This window comes from Eulemur rufifrons, chromosome 30 (genome assembly GCF_041146395.1).
Source record: "Eulemur rufifrons isolate Redbay chromosome 30, OSU_ERuf_1, whole genome shotgun sequence".
NCBI lineage: Eukaryota > Metazoa > Chordata > Mammalia > Primates > Lemuridae > Eulemur > Eulemur rufifrons.
Window position 1 is genome coordinate 61340853 of NC_091012.1, and position 21280 is coordinate 61362132.

General features: G+C 40.1%; 1 protein-coding gene across 1 annotated transcript in view; it reads left to right on the top strand.

Moving 5' to 3' along the window:
* The window catches only part of GUCY2F (guanylate cyclase 2F, retinal), a 100067-nt gene extending 84711 nt beyond the window's left edge, over positions 1–15356 (top strand). Inside the window, exons 16-20 of the mRNA XM_069463701.1 lie at positions 3391–3489; positions 6480–6574; positions 12579–12667; positions 12760–12848; positions 15265–15356. Of these exons, the coding sequence (XP_069319802.1) occupies positions 3391–3489; positions 6480–6574; positions 12579–12667; positions 12760–12847 (371 nt within the window). The 3' untranslated portion in view covers position 12848; positions 15265–15356. The remainder of the gene's footprint in view (positions 1–3390; positions 3490–6479; positions 6575–12578; positions 12668–12759; positions 12849–15264) is intronic.
* The last annotated feature ends 5924 nt before the right edge of the window (positions 15357–21280 follow it).

A 21280-nucleotide genomic window follows, 5' to 3' on the forward strand; every position in this document is an offset into this window, starting at 1 on the left:
TAACGACAACCAGTTAAAGCAAAAGAAAACATTCCTATGAGCCTCAAGGAAGACTAGAAAGGGAAGGAAGAGAAGGTTGCTCTCCTCTGACTCCTGGCTGATGATTATCCACGTGTCCAGGGTTGCATACTTCCTTTATGCCTACCCAAGTTTACTCTCTTCCCAGCACCTGCACTACCACAGTGGGAAGCAGCTCTTTTTCTAGGCACTAAACCCTTTCTGTCTACTATTCTGGTTAGAGCCAACACTTCCATGTTTGACTATGCTGCAAGATCAACAGGTATATGTTGTATTGAGGATAATTCATTTAATTAGTTAAAATCTCAACTTCTGAAGTATTTTTCTCCTACACTTAATCCCCTCTTCCTTGGTTATCTTCGAGCTCCCCTCCTTCACCGTATCCTTTCCATCTAGCTTCACACATTCACTGGTATCTTGACAGACATCTCACGATGTCACCTACTAGCTCCTCTTGCATCCTTCTCCATTCCCCATCTCTTTCTCTTTGCTATGCTCTTCTGGTCTCCTTTTCTTCCCCTATCCTTTTCATCCCTCTCCTACAAAACTTATTAAAAGAATGGCACTCACTGTGCCATTTCTTTACTATCCACTTTTGCCTTAGCCCCTTTGCAATCTGGCTTCAGTCCTCACCACTCTCCCCAGCCCTTGTCTGCCCTTACCTCTCTGCAGCATTTAACATTCATGACAAGCTTCCCTAAAACGTCCCTCAATTGGCTTTCATGACACGCTCCTCGCTCTCTGCATGCCGCTTCTTTGCTTCATTTACTGGTTCTCTTAGCTGTTGCTGTTTTCTAACATTTTCTACAAAGCTCTCAGTCTGGTGATCTCCTTGCTTTCTACACATCCTCACCTCTAATTTATTTCTCAATCCACTCCAACCTGGCTTTCATTTTTTACCACTGTCTAATAATTCCTTTTGTTTCTCTCTATTCCTTATATTGGTATTCCCCAAGGTTCTGTCCCTATCCACTGGTTTTGTCTCCTACATACTCTCCTGGGTGATCTCATTTATATCTATGGTTTAACTACCACTTGTGTACTGATGACTTCTAACTCTACAGCTTCAGCATAGTCTTCTTCCTTAAACGTCAGCCTTATATATCCAACTTCCTGCTGACATTTCCACCTGCATGTTCCGTGTGGATCTCAGACTCAACACATCCAAAACAGAATTATTTTCTTCCTGTACAACCTTCCCCCTCTTTCTGTATTTATTCTCTATTTCAGTTGGTGGTACCATCATTGACCCAGTTACTCCAGTTAGTCTTGAAAGTAAGTCTCCTTGACTCCTCCCTCACTCTGACCTTCAACATTGAATCAATTACTAAGTCTCGAATGTTTTACCTTTTAAATATTTCTTGAATCTCTCTTGTCTCCCCTTCACTCTCACAACCCGAGCCTAGGGCACTGGCATCTCTTGCCTGGATCACTGTAATAGCATCTTCTTGCTTCCACTTTACCTCTTTCCATCCATCCTTCTCCTAGTCATCAGTATAATCTGTGTTTTCTTGTTTTTCCTTCCACTACAGTTTAAGCTCCTTAGTGGCAGGAACCATATCTTACTCATGTTTGTATCCAGAGTGGTTAGCACACAGCAGGTGTTCAATATTTTTCTTTTAAAGACTAGTCCTCTTCTATCATTCACACTAGTTTCACATCTCCAACCCCCTTCAGCATACCTCTTCTTGTATGATTTACTATTATTTAAAATTTAACATATTTAAAACTTTAAGTCATCTTTCCCCACAAACCGGCATAAGCTCATAAGTCCATGCCAATTTTCTCATGGCTGTCAATCAGACAGCCAAGTCTGTTGGTTTTCCTTTCATAATGTCTCATAATATTCTCTTTCATAATGTCTCTTTTATCACCTCTTTTTAGCCACCCACTTCCCACCATCTGCTCCTTCCCAGTACCTTGTGTTTGGATTACTGCAACAGCCATCTAAAGGGTTTCCTTGGTTTTATTTTTTCCCCTTTCAATGCATTCCATACACCAATCTGAGAAAAAAAATAAAAGAAGAAAAAATCCTTTTCATTATGTTATTTCCTGCTCTCAAAATTCTCTAGTGGTTCAAGGTCCTCCATCTTATGCAACCTACTTAATCCAACCTTGTCTCCAGCTTCTCCCCAGCCATACGAATTAGGCAGACTGCTTTCTCTGAGAGTTTCCTAAAATTCCATGCTTAATTTCAACCATGAGCCTGTGATTTATTTTCCTTTTTCTCCTATTCAAATCCTACTCATCCATGAAGACCCAGATCAAATCCTACCTTCTCCATTGGACCTTCTGGATTGAGTCAGATTCTAGTAAGCACTTTCCCCCATTTTCTAAACTATGTAGCACTTCTCTCTGTATTGTTTATCTTGCTTCAGCCATACATTGTCTCGGGTTGTTGCTTAATTGCTTCCTGTTTGGTAGTCTCTTCTCTACAATTAGACTAGGACCTCCTGGAGAGCTGAGACCATGTGTTACATTTCTTTCTTATTCACCTCTGTGCCTAGATCAGTACTCAGGGAATGCTTCTGAATGAATGATAAGTGAATTAGAATGAGAATATAAATTGTGTAGACCTTATTTTTATTCTCAGCAAAAAGAATTTTTTGAAACAAAATACTTAATTACTTTCTTTAACTCAGGAAAGAGCAAAAAGATAATGCTGAAAACTTTAAACATAGAAACAGAGTAGAGACCAGAAAAGTGAGGGTGAAGAATTTGTAGATGCTCCCAAACTGACTTTTCAGTATGGCTGCTGAAATTTTTTTCAATTACTGTGAACACCTAACACAGCCATATTAAAATGTAAGAAAAGAAAACATTCTCAAAGGAAATAGAAAATATTCTTGGATTGTCTATGTATACTGCTCTTCCATACCCCTAATGCAGGTAATAGAAAGTCAACACTATTTGTATTCAGATTTTTTAACTGTCTTAGCAATCATTCTCTTGGTATATACAGTTTGGGAGAGAGACAGACCTATGATATCCTTTCTTCCAACCCTGTGAAGAGAGTCACATTTTTTTCCCTTGCAACAAACATGTTTGGATCCTGAGTCCCTGCTCAGGCTTTTCTGGTTTGGGTTGATGTTTATTTGTCCCTGTTGACAGATATAAGCATCTTGGTTGTAACTGTTACTTGGAACAAAGATATAAATCAGAAGGGTAGTCATGTCTGAATTGTTATAAATTTGCTTTCCTGTAGGGCAAAGAGTTCGTTACTTATTATAGTCTTCCTTAAGATTCCCAGAGCTATTTGATGGCAACTTTTATTCTTTTACAAAGCTACATTCCTTCCCCTTTGCAGCATTCCTCTATTATTACTGGGCACATACTTGTTGACTGTAATTACAATCACCTGCTACTCTATAGGGCCTGTTGTTGCCGGAGTGGTGGGCCTCACCATGCCCAGATACTGCTTGTTTGGAGACACTGTGAACACAGCTTCTCGAATGGAATCAACAGGCTTACGTGAGTACCTGTAAAGGAAGGGATGGGATGGTACCATCCTATAATTGAGAAAGTGATTCTTCTTCAAGAGAGGTGACAGGGAGCAGGGTACTTGATGATTTAATGTTTTAAAGAAAAATAAAAGGTAATTTGAGAAGATTAAGATTTATCACACATTTTCCTGGTCTCTAATGGTAAACCAGTAGGGGGTGATGTTGGACTGAACATGTACCTTTCTTGTTCTAGAAATGAAGCTGTAGCTAAGTAACACTGAAACAGCCAGTGAATTTGATCAAAACAACAAAACGTCTTTTGGGTAAAGGGAAAAATTGGCCAGGCTGGCGGGTTTGTGGGAGTCATGTTGAGAAAAGAATTAGGTAAGGGACTGACATTTTCAGTCTTTCAACCAGTTTGTGGAGGCACACTCAAGCCAGCTGCCTCCCAATTGGCTGCTGTTTGCTGCTCTAGTCCTCTTTTTGAACTAGTTAGGACCCCAGGAGTTCTGGCTTCATCAAACAGCCCCCTAGAACTTAGTTAGAAATAATCCCTCAATCTAAGGAGCTTGGTATTCTGAAATAATTAATTCCAACTTGCCTGTATATAAAACCCTTAGCTTCTATCAAAACAAGCATAGTATCAAAGATACCATTCTTTCCCCACTTCTTTGAGGGAAAAAAATGGTACAAACAATTATGATATTTGTTCCTGGCAAGATGCTGGCTCAACTCTTCCTTGGTTATTTACTGACACTACTGAGGCAATGTCAGAATCGCAATGTGCCTTTTACTTATATCATGGTTGAACAAAGCATTTTTTTCATGCTATTATAGGAAAAGCATAGAGAACATTAAATTCTATGTACAGTTTTCATGGATGTTATACTAAAAAAAGGAAAAGAAGAAAAGAAACCACCTAAGCCCTTAGCAGTCCTGGCTTTGGCAGCTACTAGGCAAAACCAGGTCTTCCCAAACTTCAGCAATATACTCAAACTAGTCCCTGATGATATGGTGGCCTATATCACAGTGGGTGGTGCCCTGCCTGACCTCACTCCCCATCACTCATGTGTAGAAACAGGCTTACACAATGGGCCCAGTCTTAGTCAATCTAGCCTGTGCAGCCATGATTAAGGAGGCAGCATGGAACTTAGAAGCTGTTGTCAGAATAAATTTTCTGACATCTGGGAAAGTCTTCCAACTCCACAGATATGGCAGAGGCCATGGAAGTAGTCATCCAGGAACTGCTGCATGAATATGACTTTGCATATAACTTTGCTCTTGAAGTGCAACCCAAGATGAAGTGAAATTGTTCATGGAACCACAATGCAGATTTGGCACAGTACTCTGGACTGATGTAAGCTTGTAGAAGGCTGAAGTCACATTCTGGTCTGCACCAGGGAAAACTCCACACATTTCACATTGGAAACATAGAGTTGAGAGCACAAATTGAATTTTGAGATTTAGGCAGCACCTGTCCAGTGATCAGCTAGGATGAATAAAATGGAGTGAATCACCCACAGCAGGTGTTTATTAAGCACTGATTGTGCAAGGAAGGCATTGTGAGGGATACAAAGAAGCATACACACACGATCCCTGCATGAAAGGAGCTGGTTAGTGTGCTTTTCTAAAAGCTAATGACTGTGACCCAAATATGGAGTTAAACTCCACAACTGATTGAAGATCTGTAAAGAGGTAGCCTCTAACCTCATATTGGATATGAGATCAGGACATGTCACAAGTCCATTAACAAAAGATCAATTTCATCAGTATCTCCCTTGTGTCCAGTTGACTTCACTGAAATTCTGGAATGGAAGTGACTAGTCAACTAGCCCTGGAATGATCCTTTTTACCACACAACTGGATGAACTATCTTACCACTTCTTATCATGCAACTGGAATGAACTCTCTCTCTTTTGATCTGTGTATTCCCCACCAGCAAGGTTACTCTACTAAAAGGCTCCCTGAACACCAGATACTGGTGGCATGGCACATATAGGGGCTGGCTAGAGATACACTGGCCATGCATGTGGCTTTCAGGAATAGGACAACTCTTTTTCAGTAGGGGCTTTGGGTGACCATGCATTAATGAGAAAGATACAAACAACGGTACTGAGCTGTCAAGAGAAGTAAAGTCATGTGAGTATACATGGCAGAAATTTCTTCCAGTTCTTTTCAGCCATGCCTTCCTACTCAGATTGTAATCAGCTTCTAAAAGAATGATTTTCTCAAGCATGTGTGAAAACAAGTCTTGGACTTTTATTTGAGACTCAACCTTAATGCAGTCTCACTTCATAGGGTGACAGTTTTCAAGAAGGTCAAGGTTCTTACCTCAGTCAACAAGTGATTGTTCTTCATCAAAGAATTGCATTTAGGTTCTAAATAAAATTTTAAAGCGGTAGTTCCCAATATAAAGCTCTTATCCCAGGTTGGGATCATTGGTTGGCAAATAATACATTCATGTGTGTACATAGCTAGATGCACCCATCCAAAGGTCAGCTATGAATGTACAGTTCCATAAAATGTTTGTTGATGGAAGTCTTGGGATATTTCTCATTGATATTTGATTTTAAGTAAGACAATATTGAGAGATAGTTGTAAGGCTGTATATGGAAAAGATAACCTTTTGCCTCTTGAATAAGATTATGTGAAGCTTGGGAGTTCAACCCTAGTAGAAGCCTGTGAGAGAAGCTGCTGAAGCCAAACTTTCCTCACAGGAGGTCACATTTCAGCTGAGAGCACACTTGTGGCTACTGGTTTCTCCCTCTGACCTTCGAGTTAAATTAACACCTATGTATTGCATGGCCTTTCATTTGAGAGTGTCTAGGAGGCTGGCAGGTGCTATAGCTAGCGCCTTATTTGGGCCTGGTGGGGAAGGCCATCACTCCCCCTCCTCCTACTGTGAAACCCTAACTAAGGCTCTCTCTCAGGACTTTGCTTAGGGTCTAGTTCATTTAGAAGAGGGGACATTTATTACATTGATGTTAAGCCAAAGTCATGCCTCTCCTTCTTTTATAGCTTATCGCATTCATGTCAGCCTCAGCACTGTTAAAATTCTTCACACTCTGAATGAGGGCTACGAAGTGGAGCTTCGAGGAAGAACAGAGCTCAAGGTATAATGTCCTTTTGTTTTTTGAACCAAACTACTTGGGCATACCTGCTTCTGGAGAGGTCATGGTCTGCTGAGGGAGTTTACCTGGGAGTCTGGGACTCAGAACTGTAATTTGAGCAGATCTCGAGCCCCATTTGGGATTCACAAAAGATTGTTCCCCTTTGCCTCTGTTTTCTTATTTTTAAAATATGGCTAAAGTGGGGAGGGTTGTTGAGGTTCCTCCTGCATTTTCAGACTGTGAGTAGCATCTTTTTCTCCTAAAGAACTATCCAGAATTTGGCTTTCCAGTGAGCTGCAGTATTATTTACATTTTCTAACTTCCATTTTGTTTACTCTTTGGCAGTCCCAGACATAGTTCAATAAGTCACAGATTGGTGAATCTCAGTTTTCTATTCACCTGCTCAGTTGTCACCCTTTCTTTTAATCCACACCATTGGCTCACTATTTACAGAGAGGGTATATTTCTTTCCCCAAGAACCAGGAGTAACAAAGTCAATTTCTATGAAAGGCGAACATTTTGTAGCACTTTTTCTCTCTGTTAGGGCTATCAGTTGATCTGGGATTCAGGATTAGAGTAATTTTCTCTTTTTTTCCATTTCCACTGGATTCTCCTTATCTCTTTCTGGATGACCCCAAGACCACTGGCTGACCTAGCTGTAAGAGACCCCAAGGACCTAATAATCTAACCCCCTCATTTTCACATGAAGAACCAAGGCCCAGAGAGATAAAGTAATTTGAGCAGGGTCAATTGATAGCAGAAATCAGGCTAAGACTCAGGAAGTCTAACTTCCTGTTTAGTGCCCTTTCTATGACACCATGCTGCATGATTTTCTCAGTGATTATTTTTGGGCAAGGCAGAGTCAGGGCACTGAGTGATGCATGATTTGTTTCTGTCATTGCTATGCCTTCTATAAATGGTAGCAATTTACACGTAACTACATTTCAGAAGTTAAAGGTTGGAAGGCTTAATTCTAGTTGATCGCTTCCTCTTCCGGCTAGTACTAGTTTGTCTTTTCCAATAGATTCTTAACATCTTTTAGCAAGTGGGATGAGTCACTTTCAAGGGGACCTAGGCTCCTTTCCCACCTCTGCAGAGAACTCAGACAGTGAGATGATGGGGGCAGGGATATTGTTTGGGCAGTGAATCAAATTGCCCAAGGCTTTTGTGATCCCTCTATACATTCTGTTATTTTTCAGCAGAGGAAGATAAATGCAGCTTGGTTTCCTGAAGCACTTTGCTCTATACTGCTGGGCACAGATTCTTCATTTAAAAGGTGAAGAAGTGCCACTTTCAAAACTGAAAGAGGAAAAATGTGCCACCACCCCCATGGTTTTTATTGCCCCACGAATTCCATTAAGGAGCACTCACATCTTTGAGTGTTTCAAGTATGAAAGCAGGACTTACTTCAAAAGAGTGCTTTGCAGCTTCATGATTTCCCCTACCCCAGAGAATTTGGGAACATGTTGTAGTGAGTTGGAGGAAGAGCCTTTCCCTAATGCCATGTTGGGCCTTGGTTCTTGGGACAGGGAAGACAAATTGAGGGGGAGAGACTGATAGAGAAGAGGAGAGAGAGCCCCAGAGGAAAGGAAGGGACAATGAGAAGAAGGAAGTGGAGAGGAAGTAAGACTGAAAGAAAGGACTGGAGAGGAGAGGAGATCCTTTGTCTTTGTACCCTCTGCCTCTCCACCAGAAGCAGGTATATTGCACATTGCATAGTAGGGGTTGGAGGGCAAGAAGTTTCTAGTCCACTGGGGACATGTAGTATTTCCCCAATAAGACCATATCACCAGCACACTTCAGAAATTCCGATTCAACATTTTCACCTCTCACCCACTCTGCTGCTGGAAGCAAGAGTTGCTCCAGTACATGGGGCAGAAAGACCACATTTAATGGCCAGCCAGGTGTGATTTCAAAGTTGATGCCTAGAAACCTCCTTTCCATCCAGCTGGCTGACGCTTGAAATTCCTCTATTAAAGCCTTTTCTCCTGGGCTCAAGGTTTGGATCCAGTAACAACATTCTCCCTTCCCCCATATCCTTGATGAAATTGTTTTCCTTAGTGGAATCAAAGATGTGCATTTGGTGAGAGAAGAGAACATAGGGCCGTTGAGTAACTGGGTAGAGTGGGGGTACAAAGAAAGAGACCAACATTAGGAAGCTGAGGTCGCTTGGGAGAGGACTCATTTAGAGATGAGAAGCTGGGTCTCTCTGCCCACTGCAACTTCCATTTGTCCTCCAGTGACAACAAATTGTCAATGCCTAACTGGCCAATTCTGCTTTCACAACATTTCTCTCCTGATGGGCTAGTGAGTGATAAATCATTTTATTACCTCTTCTTTTACATGAGTCCTGTTTCAGTCACTATTTTCATGCCAAGTTTGAAGCTCTTTGCTTGCTGAGATTCTTGTATATATCTAGGCTTATCAGTTGTATTTACCAGGGACTTTTAAGTAAATTTACATTCTGGAAAGACTTTCTCAAATGATTGTTCTCAGCCTGTTTATATTTTCATTGCCAGAGGTGGGCACTAAAAATTTTTTCAAAAATGTTTTTGTTATAAAAATATCACAGTTTATGGAATAAAAGAAAAATTAGATAAAAAAACAAAAAAAGAAAAATTTTTATTATAAATTGACAATTTATAATTATGCATATTTATGGGGTATAAAGTGATGTTATGATTTTCTAATCATCTGGATTAATTAAATCAAGCTAGTTAACATATCCATCACCACAAATACTTAACATTTTTTGTGGTGAGAACATTTGAAATGTACTTTCTTAGCCATTTTGAAATGTACAATATTATTAACTATATTCACCATGTTATGCAATAGATCTCAAAAAAAGCTGTAATTCTCCTGGTAGCTGAGATTTTGTACCCTTTGACCATCATCTCCCCATTCTCCCCACCTCCAGCCTCTGTAATCACCATTCTACTCTCTGCTTCTATGAGTTCAGTTATTTTAGATTTCACATATAAGTGAGAACATCTGATATTTTTCTTTCTGTGCCTGGCTAATTTCACTTAGCATAATATTCCCAATTCCATCCATGTTATCATGAATGACAGAATTTTCTTCTTTTTAAAGGCTGAGTAGTATTCCATTGTGTATATATACTACATTTTCTTTATTCATTCATCTGTTGATGAACACCTAAGTTGATTTCGTAACTTGGCTGTTGTGAATAGTGTTGCAATGAATGTGGGAGTGCAGACGTCTCTTTGACAAATTGATTTCAAATCTTTGGGTAAATACCCAGAAGTGGGATTGTTGGATCATAGGGTAATTCTATTTTTAGTTTTTTGAGGAGCCTTCATATTATTTTCCATTATAACTATACTAATTTACATTCCAGAGGTGAACACTTTCTGACCTTGTCTCTGAATTCTGGGGTTAAATTGTATTTCATTCTCAGTTCCCTAAGCATTAGTATTTGTTTTATTTCCCTCAATCTCTTCCACCCCTACTCCCAACCCCTAAAACACAGAGGAGCACTCGTGCACACACAAGTGCACAAATGCACACACACACGTCGGCAATTGAGATAAGAAATAATGAGGTTGTATTGACAGATTCATGAAGGTCAGAAGGTCTGGCCTGTGATTCTTGCCCCATCAATGACTCAATGTATGACACTGGAGAAGTAACTTCATCCTCTCTCTGAGCTTTTGTTTGTCCACATAGAGGCCTCTTTTGACTTGTGGTCATCAGGAAGCTCATTAATCTCGCAAGCTTTAAAATTCCCAACGGTTGCTTTTTGGCCTCTAGACCGGCCTTTTGACTCCAGTGTGTTGGAGAAGCTATGTGATGTGGAGGGAAGAGCCTTTAAATTTGGAGGGTAGAAGAGCTGGGTTCAAGTCCCGGCTGTGCCTGCCTATTAACAAGTCATTTAATCTCCATGAACCTCAGTGTCTCCATTCACAGAATGAGATTAATAATAAACTTACCTTCCAGAATTTTTGTGAGGATTAAATAAGAGAGGAGATGCCAAAGTGTCTTAAAAGTGTCATGCCAAACTAAGATGCCATTATTTGGGGGATCCCTGGGACTGCCCAGGGACTGATACTGGGTCAAAGGGTTTGTTTTAGGCTTTAGTTTTTGCCATACTTGTTTTTCCTCCCTTCAGCAGAATTGTGGAAGTGGATTGGATAGAGAGCTAGGATTCGAAGAATTCTCTTGGATGAGCTCCAAAACCTCAGAGAGCCCCTGGAGCTCCCCTACATACTTTTTGATTTGGAAACTTGCCTAAGCCCATAACACTTCTGTCCTCTTTTGCAATGATTAGTTTTGGCATCCCAGTGTATCCTAAGACCCACCCAAATCTCTGGACAGTCCTGGCATCCACAAAGCTCCCTTGGGGATTGCATGCTGTTGTGATAACTTCTAGATCTCAAACAGTCAACTGTGGCTGGGGCTGGGGATCCTCTCAGTTTAAACTTTAACAGTATGTTTTACCAAAATGAAATCCAATGATACCTTGAGTATTCCAAGTGCACAAGGGTTGAGAATACTAGTTAATAGAACAGTCTGATTATTTACTGAGCAACTGTCTGATTAAGACACTGTACTATGTCCTGTGAAAAGAAGAAAGAGCTTTGGAGGCAGAGGAGTTAGGCTCAATGTGTTTAGAACCCAAAACATGGCCTGATAGTTGTTTTTGTTTAACTACATGGTGAGCTCCTTAAGGACACAGGCATCTCTGTATTCCCAGCCCTGGTACAGAAAGAGTGGAATAAATGCAAGAATGAGTGATGGAATATATTTTCAAGTTGTTCACCTCTTCTGAAAACGCAGTGGCCCCCAATAGTCCAATTATTTGAGGTTTAGGGAGAGTTGGTTGCCAGTTAATGGAGGTTGGGCTATAGTTGTATTCTTTTTCTACTTGCCTCATGGAGGGCATGTTCAGAGCCTTGAACAAGATATTCACAAAATGCTCTGAGATTCTCCAATTAAATGTGCTAATTATTATTATGGTTGTTATCATTATTATTAAGGGATAAATATACACAATGTAAAATAGAGAACAGTGGATTTGATATTTAAAGGGGGCCAAGCTAATTGGAATTTCTAAGTTAAACAATTTCTAATTGTTCCAAATGACAGCTGCTGAGCATGAGACCATATTTCAGATTAATGAGTTAGAAACACATCCCATTACTTTTCTCCATATTAGTAAACACATTTTTTTCTTATGGATTGGAAGAAATGAGAAGACAGACAAAAGAAAATTGAAAGAAGAAGAGAGAAGCATGTTGAAAGGAAGGTTTACTGGAAACAGGGGAGGGCAGAAGAGAGGCAGAAAACTTGGCTCCTCTGAGGTCATCACTCAGGCTCTGGGGTAACTAGCTTGAGTTTTCACTCTCTTTTTCTTCTCAGACATATGGTTGGTTCTTAACACCAACTAACAGGACTATAGATGGGTACCTCCTTGGGGTCTCACCCTACCTGTACGCATCCCTTGGCAGGAAGAAAAGAACACTGCAGAAATGCAGATAGGCAGCCAGGATGCCCTGGGCTTAAAAACAAAGTTTCACAGCCTGTTTTCCATTTCTGTTCCCTTTTTGGGTTTTTCAAGAGCTGTTGGATGGCAGGGTGTGGGGGTAAGTAGACTCTGAATATATGTACCCTAGATACAAAAGACAATGATCAGGGAAAAAATGACAAACAAAATCTTCAATTGAGCATCCACATGTTTGGTTGCTGTGACACCAGACATCCACACATTCCTGAAGATCGAGCTCTGTGGTGACAGTAGACAAAACATCTGGAAAAGTGTTCACTTTTCATTTGGCTACTCTGGAAGCCTATGGAGCTTGCCTGAGCCTCAGGTACATATGGTAAGGAAGTCCTGTAGGAAGGAAGAATTCAGGGACAGGTGACAAAGGGAAAGCAGAGGCAATTTGTAAGCCAGCCACAATGCCTGTATCCTATTGACCAGAAGGAATTCTTTTGGAAAATTGATTATAACATGCTTAAGATTTTCCATATTTTCTATAATAAGGGCAAAGGCACAGAGGAGACCTTCTGGCTGGTTGGAAAAAAAGGCTTCACGAAGCCCCTTCCTGTGCCTCCACCAGTGGGCAAAGACGGGTAAGTGAATTTCACACTTAAATTGGAGTTTTCCTATGCCCTGCTCTGCTACACTCTTCATTACTAATTTTGGTGTGTCCTCTGCCCTGCAGGCAACTGGGACATGGCCTACAACCAATGGAGATAGCAGCCTTCCAAAGAAGAAAAGCAGAAAGGCAGTTGGTGAGAAACAAGCCATAAGGTAATGGCCAGGAGGAAAACAGAGCACAGGAGCTTGCCAAATTTTCAAACCTGGGGCTCCCTTTGGCATGCATGCCAGTCTCAGCCTACACCCTGTTGGCAGAGTGTGATGGAGCTGGGGGATTTCCAAGCTTCACTAAGGTGGGCAAAAACCTTGTTTGGGGGAGGCCTGTTGCAGAGTGAGCTGCACCTCTGGGAAGGTGGCTGCCCTGGCCTGAGAGAGACCCTTGTCTCTTGCATTGATGACACATTTGAATGCTAACAAGGCTGGCCTTACTATTCAATTGTCAGGCGAGTGCACCTGTGTCTTTCATTGTCAAGCACTTGGGCCACCTGGTAAACTACATCAGGTCTTTAGAGACTTACATCTATCTAGGCAACACAGTAATATTGTGACTAAACCCTTTTCCTGGGATCTATTGGCAAGACCATCTCGGAGGGGATGCTTATGTCATTTCCTCCAGAGGCGCTGCCTGATCCCTTCCAAGGTCAGCATTGCCAATCAAGATAAGACTGGCTACTCCTTGACTGCCTACCTTGGATTCAGGATAATTTCTTGCATCCCTCCTTCCCACTAGGATGGTATAATTCCAAAGCAGCAATAAGAATTCTCCCCATATATTTGTCTGTGAGGAATCCATTGCTTCCTTGGGCTCTTAGTATCTCTTCTCTTCTTTATCTTGCTTTCTTATTCTCTCTTCCATGGAAACTTTGACCCTGCAACTGCTTGCTTCCTCCACATATCCTAGGAAATCACAAGATTCTAAGGTAAACATTAGGGAATCTCCACACACTCTGGTTCCCTTGTTCTCTAGCACAGGGGTCCCCAACCTATGGTGAGTTGAACCCATGCATTCCTAAGAACATGTCCAAGTTTGCAGCAGAAGATACTGCAACTGATCCACTATCATTGGCTGTGTGCTTAGTGCTTTCCTGGCATGCAGATGGATGTAGCTTAGGTCATTTACAAATTCACTCATCTGGATCCCCTTCACAGAGGGCCGGCTTCTGTGGGCTATGGGTATATGGAACAGATTGAAGCTGCTGGCTCAGAAGAGGATTCCACCTCTGGTCCTGGCCTATTAGCACTTATGTTTTAATCAGCATGTCAACTGACCACAATGACCTTGGTGGCCTGTGCAAATCACAAAAATCCCCAAGAAGAGCACCCTTGAGAGATTTCAGAAGGCTTGTCCTAAATCCAAGAGCTCCCAGATACTTCACTTATCTATTAAATGCCCTATGCCAATATTGTCCAGCATCACCACCTATTCCAGAATGTTTCCTACTGTTTGTGAATTTAGAGGCTGACACTTACGGGACACAACTTACAGAAGACCTACAATACATATGAATGCCTCTGACCTGCTGCTGCCATCATGGGAGATGTTGGGGAAAACTTGAAACCTTTAGAGAGTCCCATGGGGTCAGATAGGGAGGAAGATAAAAGGTGCTGTGAAAGGGGCCACAACTTTGGTCAAATGATTACAGGGGCTGCCTCTCAGGCAGGGCCCTGCTGTTGTCCTGGTAGCTCCTACTTCACGTCCCCAAATATCCACCACTTCTCAAACCTGGTTTTCCCTTTGTCTGGTTACTTTCCCTAAAGTTTCACCAACTACCATTAATTTGGGGCTGACAAGCCTCCTCTTTTAATCATAGATGCACCTTTTGGAGGGTGAGGAGCGATTAATCACTCATATCATAATGAAAGTGAACTGAACTAGCCGTTCAGGAGGACTTGGCAGTTTCATTTTGATTGGGACAAGGAGCAATGAAGAAGTTGGCAGTTTTGAAGAATGGAGGGTCACAGTGGCGGGCTTGGGAGAACACAAGAGCAATGGATCCCTAAGAGATGGAAGAAAGGTGAAAACAAGTATTAAAGTGCCAAAGTCACTTTGGATTCCACCTCTTTTAAACCTTTTCTTTGAGTTTTCCTTGGATTCAAAGAACAAGGAGAAAGCACATTTTTTCTCCTGCTCTCAGGACCCAGGACCCCCACCAGAGCTATAATATAACTCTGTTCCATGTGAGTTAAATCAGTCTTTGTGGACTGGCTAGAAACCTGACCACCACACATATAGCACCATTACTGTGGAGAAAGGCATTCCAAGTTCCAAATCATTGACTTATAAATGTTTAGAACACACCTCGTTAGTAAGTTGAGGACCACCTGTATATTAACATGCCCTCTTTTTGTTGAATTTGTAAAAACCCTTATAAATAGCAATGTCTTATTATGCAAACCTGACACATGTAATAACATTTATTTGTTCAACAATCCAGGAAATTTTAGCAATTTGCAAGCTGTTCATGGAGTAGAGTAGTGGTACGGGGCTTGGAATCATTCATATTGAAATCTTGTGAAAGGCCTAAGATAGAGAAGGTATGCTTACTGTTCTTTTCTTTTTCCCACCCAGGAGCAAAAGACTCCAAGATTTGAATCTTCTCTTGGTGAGGCAATGGAAAAGCTCACTCCAGTTCGACAAATTGTTCTGCTTATATAAGAAATAAGTGAATGACTACACCTCAGAGGATGACCAATCTCTAGAGTTATTCAAGCCTAATTCCAGTGTAAGCGGGCCCCTGGGAAGTAACTTTTATAAACTTTGCTTATTATTACCAAGCTATCACCAAAAAGGCCATTTGAATGTAAACTGCAATGGATGTGAACCCTAAGGAAAGGTAGAGAACCACCTCCAAGTTTAGTCACTCCAAAATAGCAGGCCCAACTTGGACTAAGATAAGAAGGTCTCTCTTTTCACAGAAAAAAAGTAGGAGGCACTTTGTTTTCTTTCTCGTTTTGTTTGAATCTCTAGAAAGTATTTAATGAGCATAATTTATAACTCAGATACTATGAGATTAGTGCCAGGAAAAAAAATCTTCCAGCAAACATACATCTGAATCCCAGTCCACTGTGACCTCAGTTGGCTGGAATGCATAGGGAATAGGGGGGGAGAAGAGTCTGGTTAATTGTGTTGTTTGGATAACTGAGGGCTAAGAAGTTTCTTTTTTTCTTACGACTTATCATCCAAAATCTTTCCAAAACTGTCATGGTCTCTTATCCTGTCTAAGTTAGGCAACATAACTGAATTGCCCTTGCTAGGTGAGCATCTCACTGAGTCTGAGGGTCATATTCTGAGCATGATGGAATAAATGTTAAAGATATTGTTGGGGTAAAAGATATAAAAGTCATAGATGAACTGAGAAATACCCTTCAAGTTTTGTGCTTTCCCTTCCTTCCTCTGCCCACCCTGCCTCTGAAGCCCCTACCCTTTCCCCTAAAATAAATCTCTTTGAACATTTGTTTTTACTTTATGCTTTTAGTTTTCCAGATTCCACTTTCAATGGGTTATTGGCAGTGGCTTGCCATAGTCACATGGACCAAAGCAATAAGGCTTAAGACACAGGCATGTTTAAAATAGTTAAGCAAGCCTTTCCTTTCTTTTATTATAAAAAAATAATCTCTTTATTAAAACAGCTGAGCTCAAACATATCAGCCAGTAAAGCAGTTAATTCTTTTAGAACAACCCTTTTTAGAGAAAGAAATGTCTAAGGCATAATTTGATACCTTTCTCACTAATATTTAATTTTTCCATTATCAACTCACCCTGATTCTGAGCTTAGAGTCAAAAGCTCTTCCCAGTAGTTTTCTCTCAACCTTCAGTCAAAGCTCCTTGGACTACTTATCTCTTAACAGAAGCTAACTTCTCTTGGCCTCAGGTGGTTTATTTACTATGCCAAAGCTGTTCAAGAGGATATAGAAAAGGCTGAAGTTGCCTTTCAACTTTATTGAGCCGAGTTTCTAATTCCTTTTTCTAGACATGGGAAAGGAGAAGCAGACATAGAATATCATCCTCTACTTGTGTCAAGGTCTCAGTCAAAAGCTGAGATTTTTAAGAATTAACTTCTAGAGAGAGGCAAGACCCTAAGGGATGTTTCAAAGAAACAAGCCTTCACTTCTCCCAGGGGAGCTTGCACTGTCCTCTTGTATGAGTATGAAAAGATAGTTGTGGGCAAAGGAGAGGGATTGGGGCTGCAGCTACAGGGAACCTTGGATCAGTATTCTCCCAAACACAGTCCAGTTCTTTGCTCTGGGAACTATAGCCTCAAGATTGGACCTGGAAAATAAGGACTGCTCAGCCAAAATCTTTTATTAAGCAAGACCAACTGAGAGTGATCCCTAGGTCTACATCTAATCCTATTCCCTTTTCCCCTCCTTGGTATTTCTCTACACCAGCATGTCAGTCAAGTATATCTTGTCTAGCCTACTAATCCTGTCTTTATTCATGGTCACATATTCCTTTGCCTGATTGTATCATGAGCCCCTATGTAAAACTACTCCATACATTTTTGGATTCTTTTTTATTAAGACCTTCTGCATTGATCAAAACTAAGTTTTCTTCAATTTGCCTTAGTGTTTTAATTATTTGAGCACAAGAAAAACACTCCCTACTGTCAGGTACTATTTGATTCTTACATACAACTGGTTTTTTCTCTATTAGCCTGTTGCTACTAAGCACAGCGGTGTCAGTTGGCAGTTAAGAGGGACCAGAGCAACTTCTTCACAGCTGTTTTCTTAAGTAGCTTATATTCCCTGTACAAAATGAAATATTTAGAAAATAAGTTAAACAAAGTTTCCAAACATATTTAAATTAGTTTCATCTCATCCCTTATATCTGCTTTCCTGTGATTTTCATCTTTTAAAAATGGACTATTGGAAAAAGAAAACCAAATGCGATTGAACTGCAAGTTGGGTTTATGCTTATTTGCGGTTTTACTGTACTTTACGACTGTAACTTAACAAAATGGTCATCCCATGAGGAATTATTTAAGTCCTTTTCTTTAGATTTTTGTCCCTACAGATCTCAACAGCAATATATGTTCATTGTTGAAAATTTAGAAAACACAGAAAGGCACAAAGGAAGTTAAAATTGCTCAAAATCCCTTTAGACCCTTTATTCTACCTTTCCTGTTTGGGTTCACTTCATAGACTATTGCATATTATTATAGCATCCACCCAGCCAAAGAATACTTTAAGTCAGCTGATTCTCAAATTAGCCCACTCCACTTTTATTTTATTTTATTGTTGGCAGTGTTACTCATATTTTTGATGGCAGAGGCGGAATCTGTTTAGATTGTGGGCAGCTCTCAGTGATCCACTCGTTCTTTATTTCACTTGGCATAGCAAAGCAGGAGGAGATAGCAGATGGCTATCTACCTCATCAGAGGGCCATAGCTTGGTTTGCTACATAAAGCTACTCTACCAAGAAGTATTGTTCCAAGGACTCCCATTCTGCCTACCTTGTCTTAGACTCAGTATAAACAACTTTATTACTAAGTTACTCATTTAATCACATTCTTGTCCTTAATCCAAATAGAATCAACTAGCAAGGAGTGGGAGGTAGCAAACAGCCAAATAGTAATACTTCATGCACTGGGTGGTCACATCAAACAATTGAATGTAACTTACGCACACAGTTGAATCAAGTAAGCATTAATTAGCTGAAAGGCCAGAATGGATTGACCATTTTACTTTAACCTCTTCTCCAACCAAAGCTGATGGACCTAATCAAGCTTATTTCCCAGCTGGCTGGTTAATTGTAGCCCATTAAAATAAGGGAGGCTGTGCAATAGAATCCTCTTTCACTCCTTCTGTGGTCTATGCCTTCGTCTCAGGTCAAGATGATTGATAGGTCTACCATAGATATAAATACGAGTTACCTTTTGCAAAACATGACACATCTGTTATTTGTGTGTTGTTTGGGTTTCTCCTGGATTAGTTTGTAAAAACCCTGCTATCTTACCTCTCTTCCAGTTTGGATTTTCTGTAGGCCAAGCAATCATGGATCTCTTTCAAAGAGACACTGAGAACAGAGGTGACCATTAATCTATACACACATTTTTGGCTTACTGCAAATTAGAGTGGCTACAGATGTCATTAAAGATTTTTCAAAGGTGACTAATTCAAAGCAAATGAATATACACGTAGAATTGTAGAGTCAGCAGGGCCTTTGGAGACTATCAACCCCATCACAGTATGGAGGAGAATATGGGGGTTCAGAGAGGAGAAGCCATCTTCCTAAAGTCACTATCTGGTTAGTAGATGAGGAACTGCTTTTACCAAGTCAAGAAAGAGATCTGAATTATCAAGGAAAACCCCAGACCCCCGACCCTTGGGAATACTGCTTCTTAGAAATCCTGAGATAAGTTCCCTAACAGTATGTACAAGCACAGGCTTGGCAGGAATACTCTGGTTCAGGGTCTTTTGAGATAGGTGACTGTACTGACACCATAGTAAGGAGAAATAGAGTGAGAAAAGATGATTGTGACTCTGTAGAACCTGCCTCATTGGTCAGATTGGGTTGACTTAGTCACTGACCCTGCAGGACAAACATTAATATGAAATATCCCCATTTATGCCTATAATTTGAAAGTGCAACACTACTTTAATGGTTTTTAGTGATAGTATTCCAAAAGTATGTCACAAGTTGGTTATGTTACTCCAGAGAAGTAATCTTTTTCCTCTGTGTGCATATCTTTGTTTGTATTTAAGTGTATTTTTCTGGGATCACAGTTCAGATCTTGTCATTTTGCTGTTGCAAAAACCAGTGTTCCTCTATTTTTGTAAATTACTTATTTAGGTTCCAATTTAGCTTTCCCTACCCTTCTTACAGTTAATTCTGTAACCCAAACCTATTACTTGCTCTTTCCTTCACCTTTTCTGATTCCATGCCTCTCATCATGCTGTTTCTTCCACCTGAAATTCCTTCTCTGTCTCCCACGACCACATGCTCGAATTCTACCCACCCTTCAAAGTCTAGTCAAATATTACTTCCTCTGTAAAGCCTACCTTGTTCTTGCTAATCTTATGTCCATATTTCTGAATTCCTATACTGATTTTACCTGTACTTCTTTAATGGATATGTAAAATTAACTTGTTTTATAGCTGTTTGTGTATTTGTCTTGTTGTCCCTGCTGTAGTTTAATCTAGAGAAAAAAAATGTTACAAGTTTCTTTGGGGCAGGAACCATGTTGATTCATCTTTATACTCTGCACAGTGCCTGGCACATATAAGAAGCACCCAATAAATATTTATTGAATAAATAATGAATATTTCTATGTTTCCCTGTGTATATGTCTTTCCTCTGGGCATTTTCATTTCTTTTCCTTTTTTACTTAATGTTTTTACTGTATGCCCATCCATCTATCTATCTACCATCACCACCTTTCTCATCACACATATACAGGGTGTCCCAAAAGTCACCATACATAAGGAAAATGGGAAATTGTAGCTAAATGTACCTTTATTTATAAAATATTCATTACTAAATTTTACCTTTGTATGGAGACTTTTGGGACACTGTATACATAACTTACTTTCTATCTGAAAAGTAGTAGAGTGCTTTTATACTCCCCTCATAAAATTATAAAGAGCTAAATTAAGTCACATTTTTATTATGTCATAGTTGATTAACTTTTTTTTCTTAATGGTTACTGACCCTTGATAGCAAAACCTTTTCCCATTTGTACATTGAAAAGAGTCCAGTTATTGTTTACCATGACCTTCACCTGTGGCATTGAGGGGAACCAATTTTATGAATCATAATACTTAGCCAAGAGAAATGGACACTAAAGGACAAAGGAGGGGCATGATAGCTCTCTTGACATATATGAAGAGATACCATGGGGAATAGGGTCTTGCTTGGTTTTATGTTGCCTCAGAAGGTAGAATCTGGATCAAATAATGGAAGCTAGAGACATAAGGTCAACATATGGAAGAACTTTCTAGTAGTCAGAGCTGTCCAAAAATTAATGTTTGCACCTCAGATATAATGAGTTCTCTGTTATTAGGGATATTCAAACAGAGACTAAAAGACCATGTAATGGGAAGAGACTAGATGGTATTTTGAGAATTGTATGGGGAGTTGGGATAGATGGTATTTTAAAATCCCTTCCCACTCTGAAAATCGTTGGTTCTACAATTCCCTTACATTTCAAATGTTAAGAACACATCAGAACAGGTCAATTCAAACAAAAAACCAGAAAAAAGTTATAAGAAACAGAACTAGAAGCTTCAGAGAGCCCCATGATAAATCACTGTATTTGACCACTAAATCTCACTCTGAGTTTCTTGGCAGTTAAAGCAAAAAGGGAAGAAAAGAACAAAACTGAGTTGCATGGTTCTCTGTCGAGTAAAAAATGTGTATGAGTGCATTTGCTCAGACAGATCTCTTTTTCCTGCCACTGAATTGTAGGAGGAATTTATCATGTAAGTCCTTGTATAATAAATATTGCTTATTATAATGGACAATGTGGTTTGACAAAAGATATAGACATAATCTTCAAATTGAAATGTCTTTTCTTCCTCTTCAAAAAGATATAAAAGACTATAGAACATCAAATCTTAAGCCAGTAAGAGTCTTTTCCCCCCCA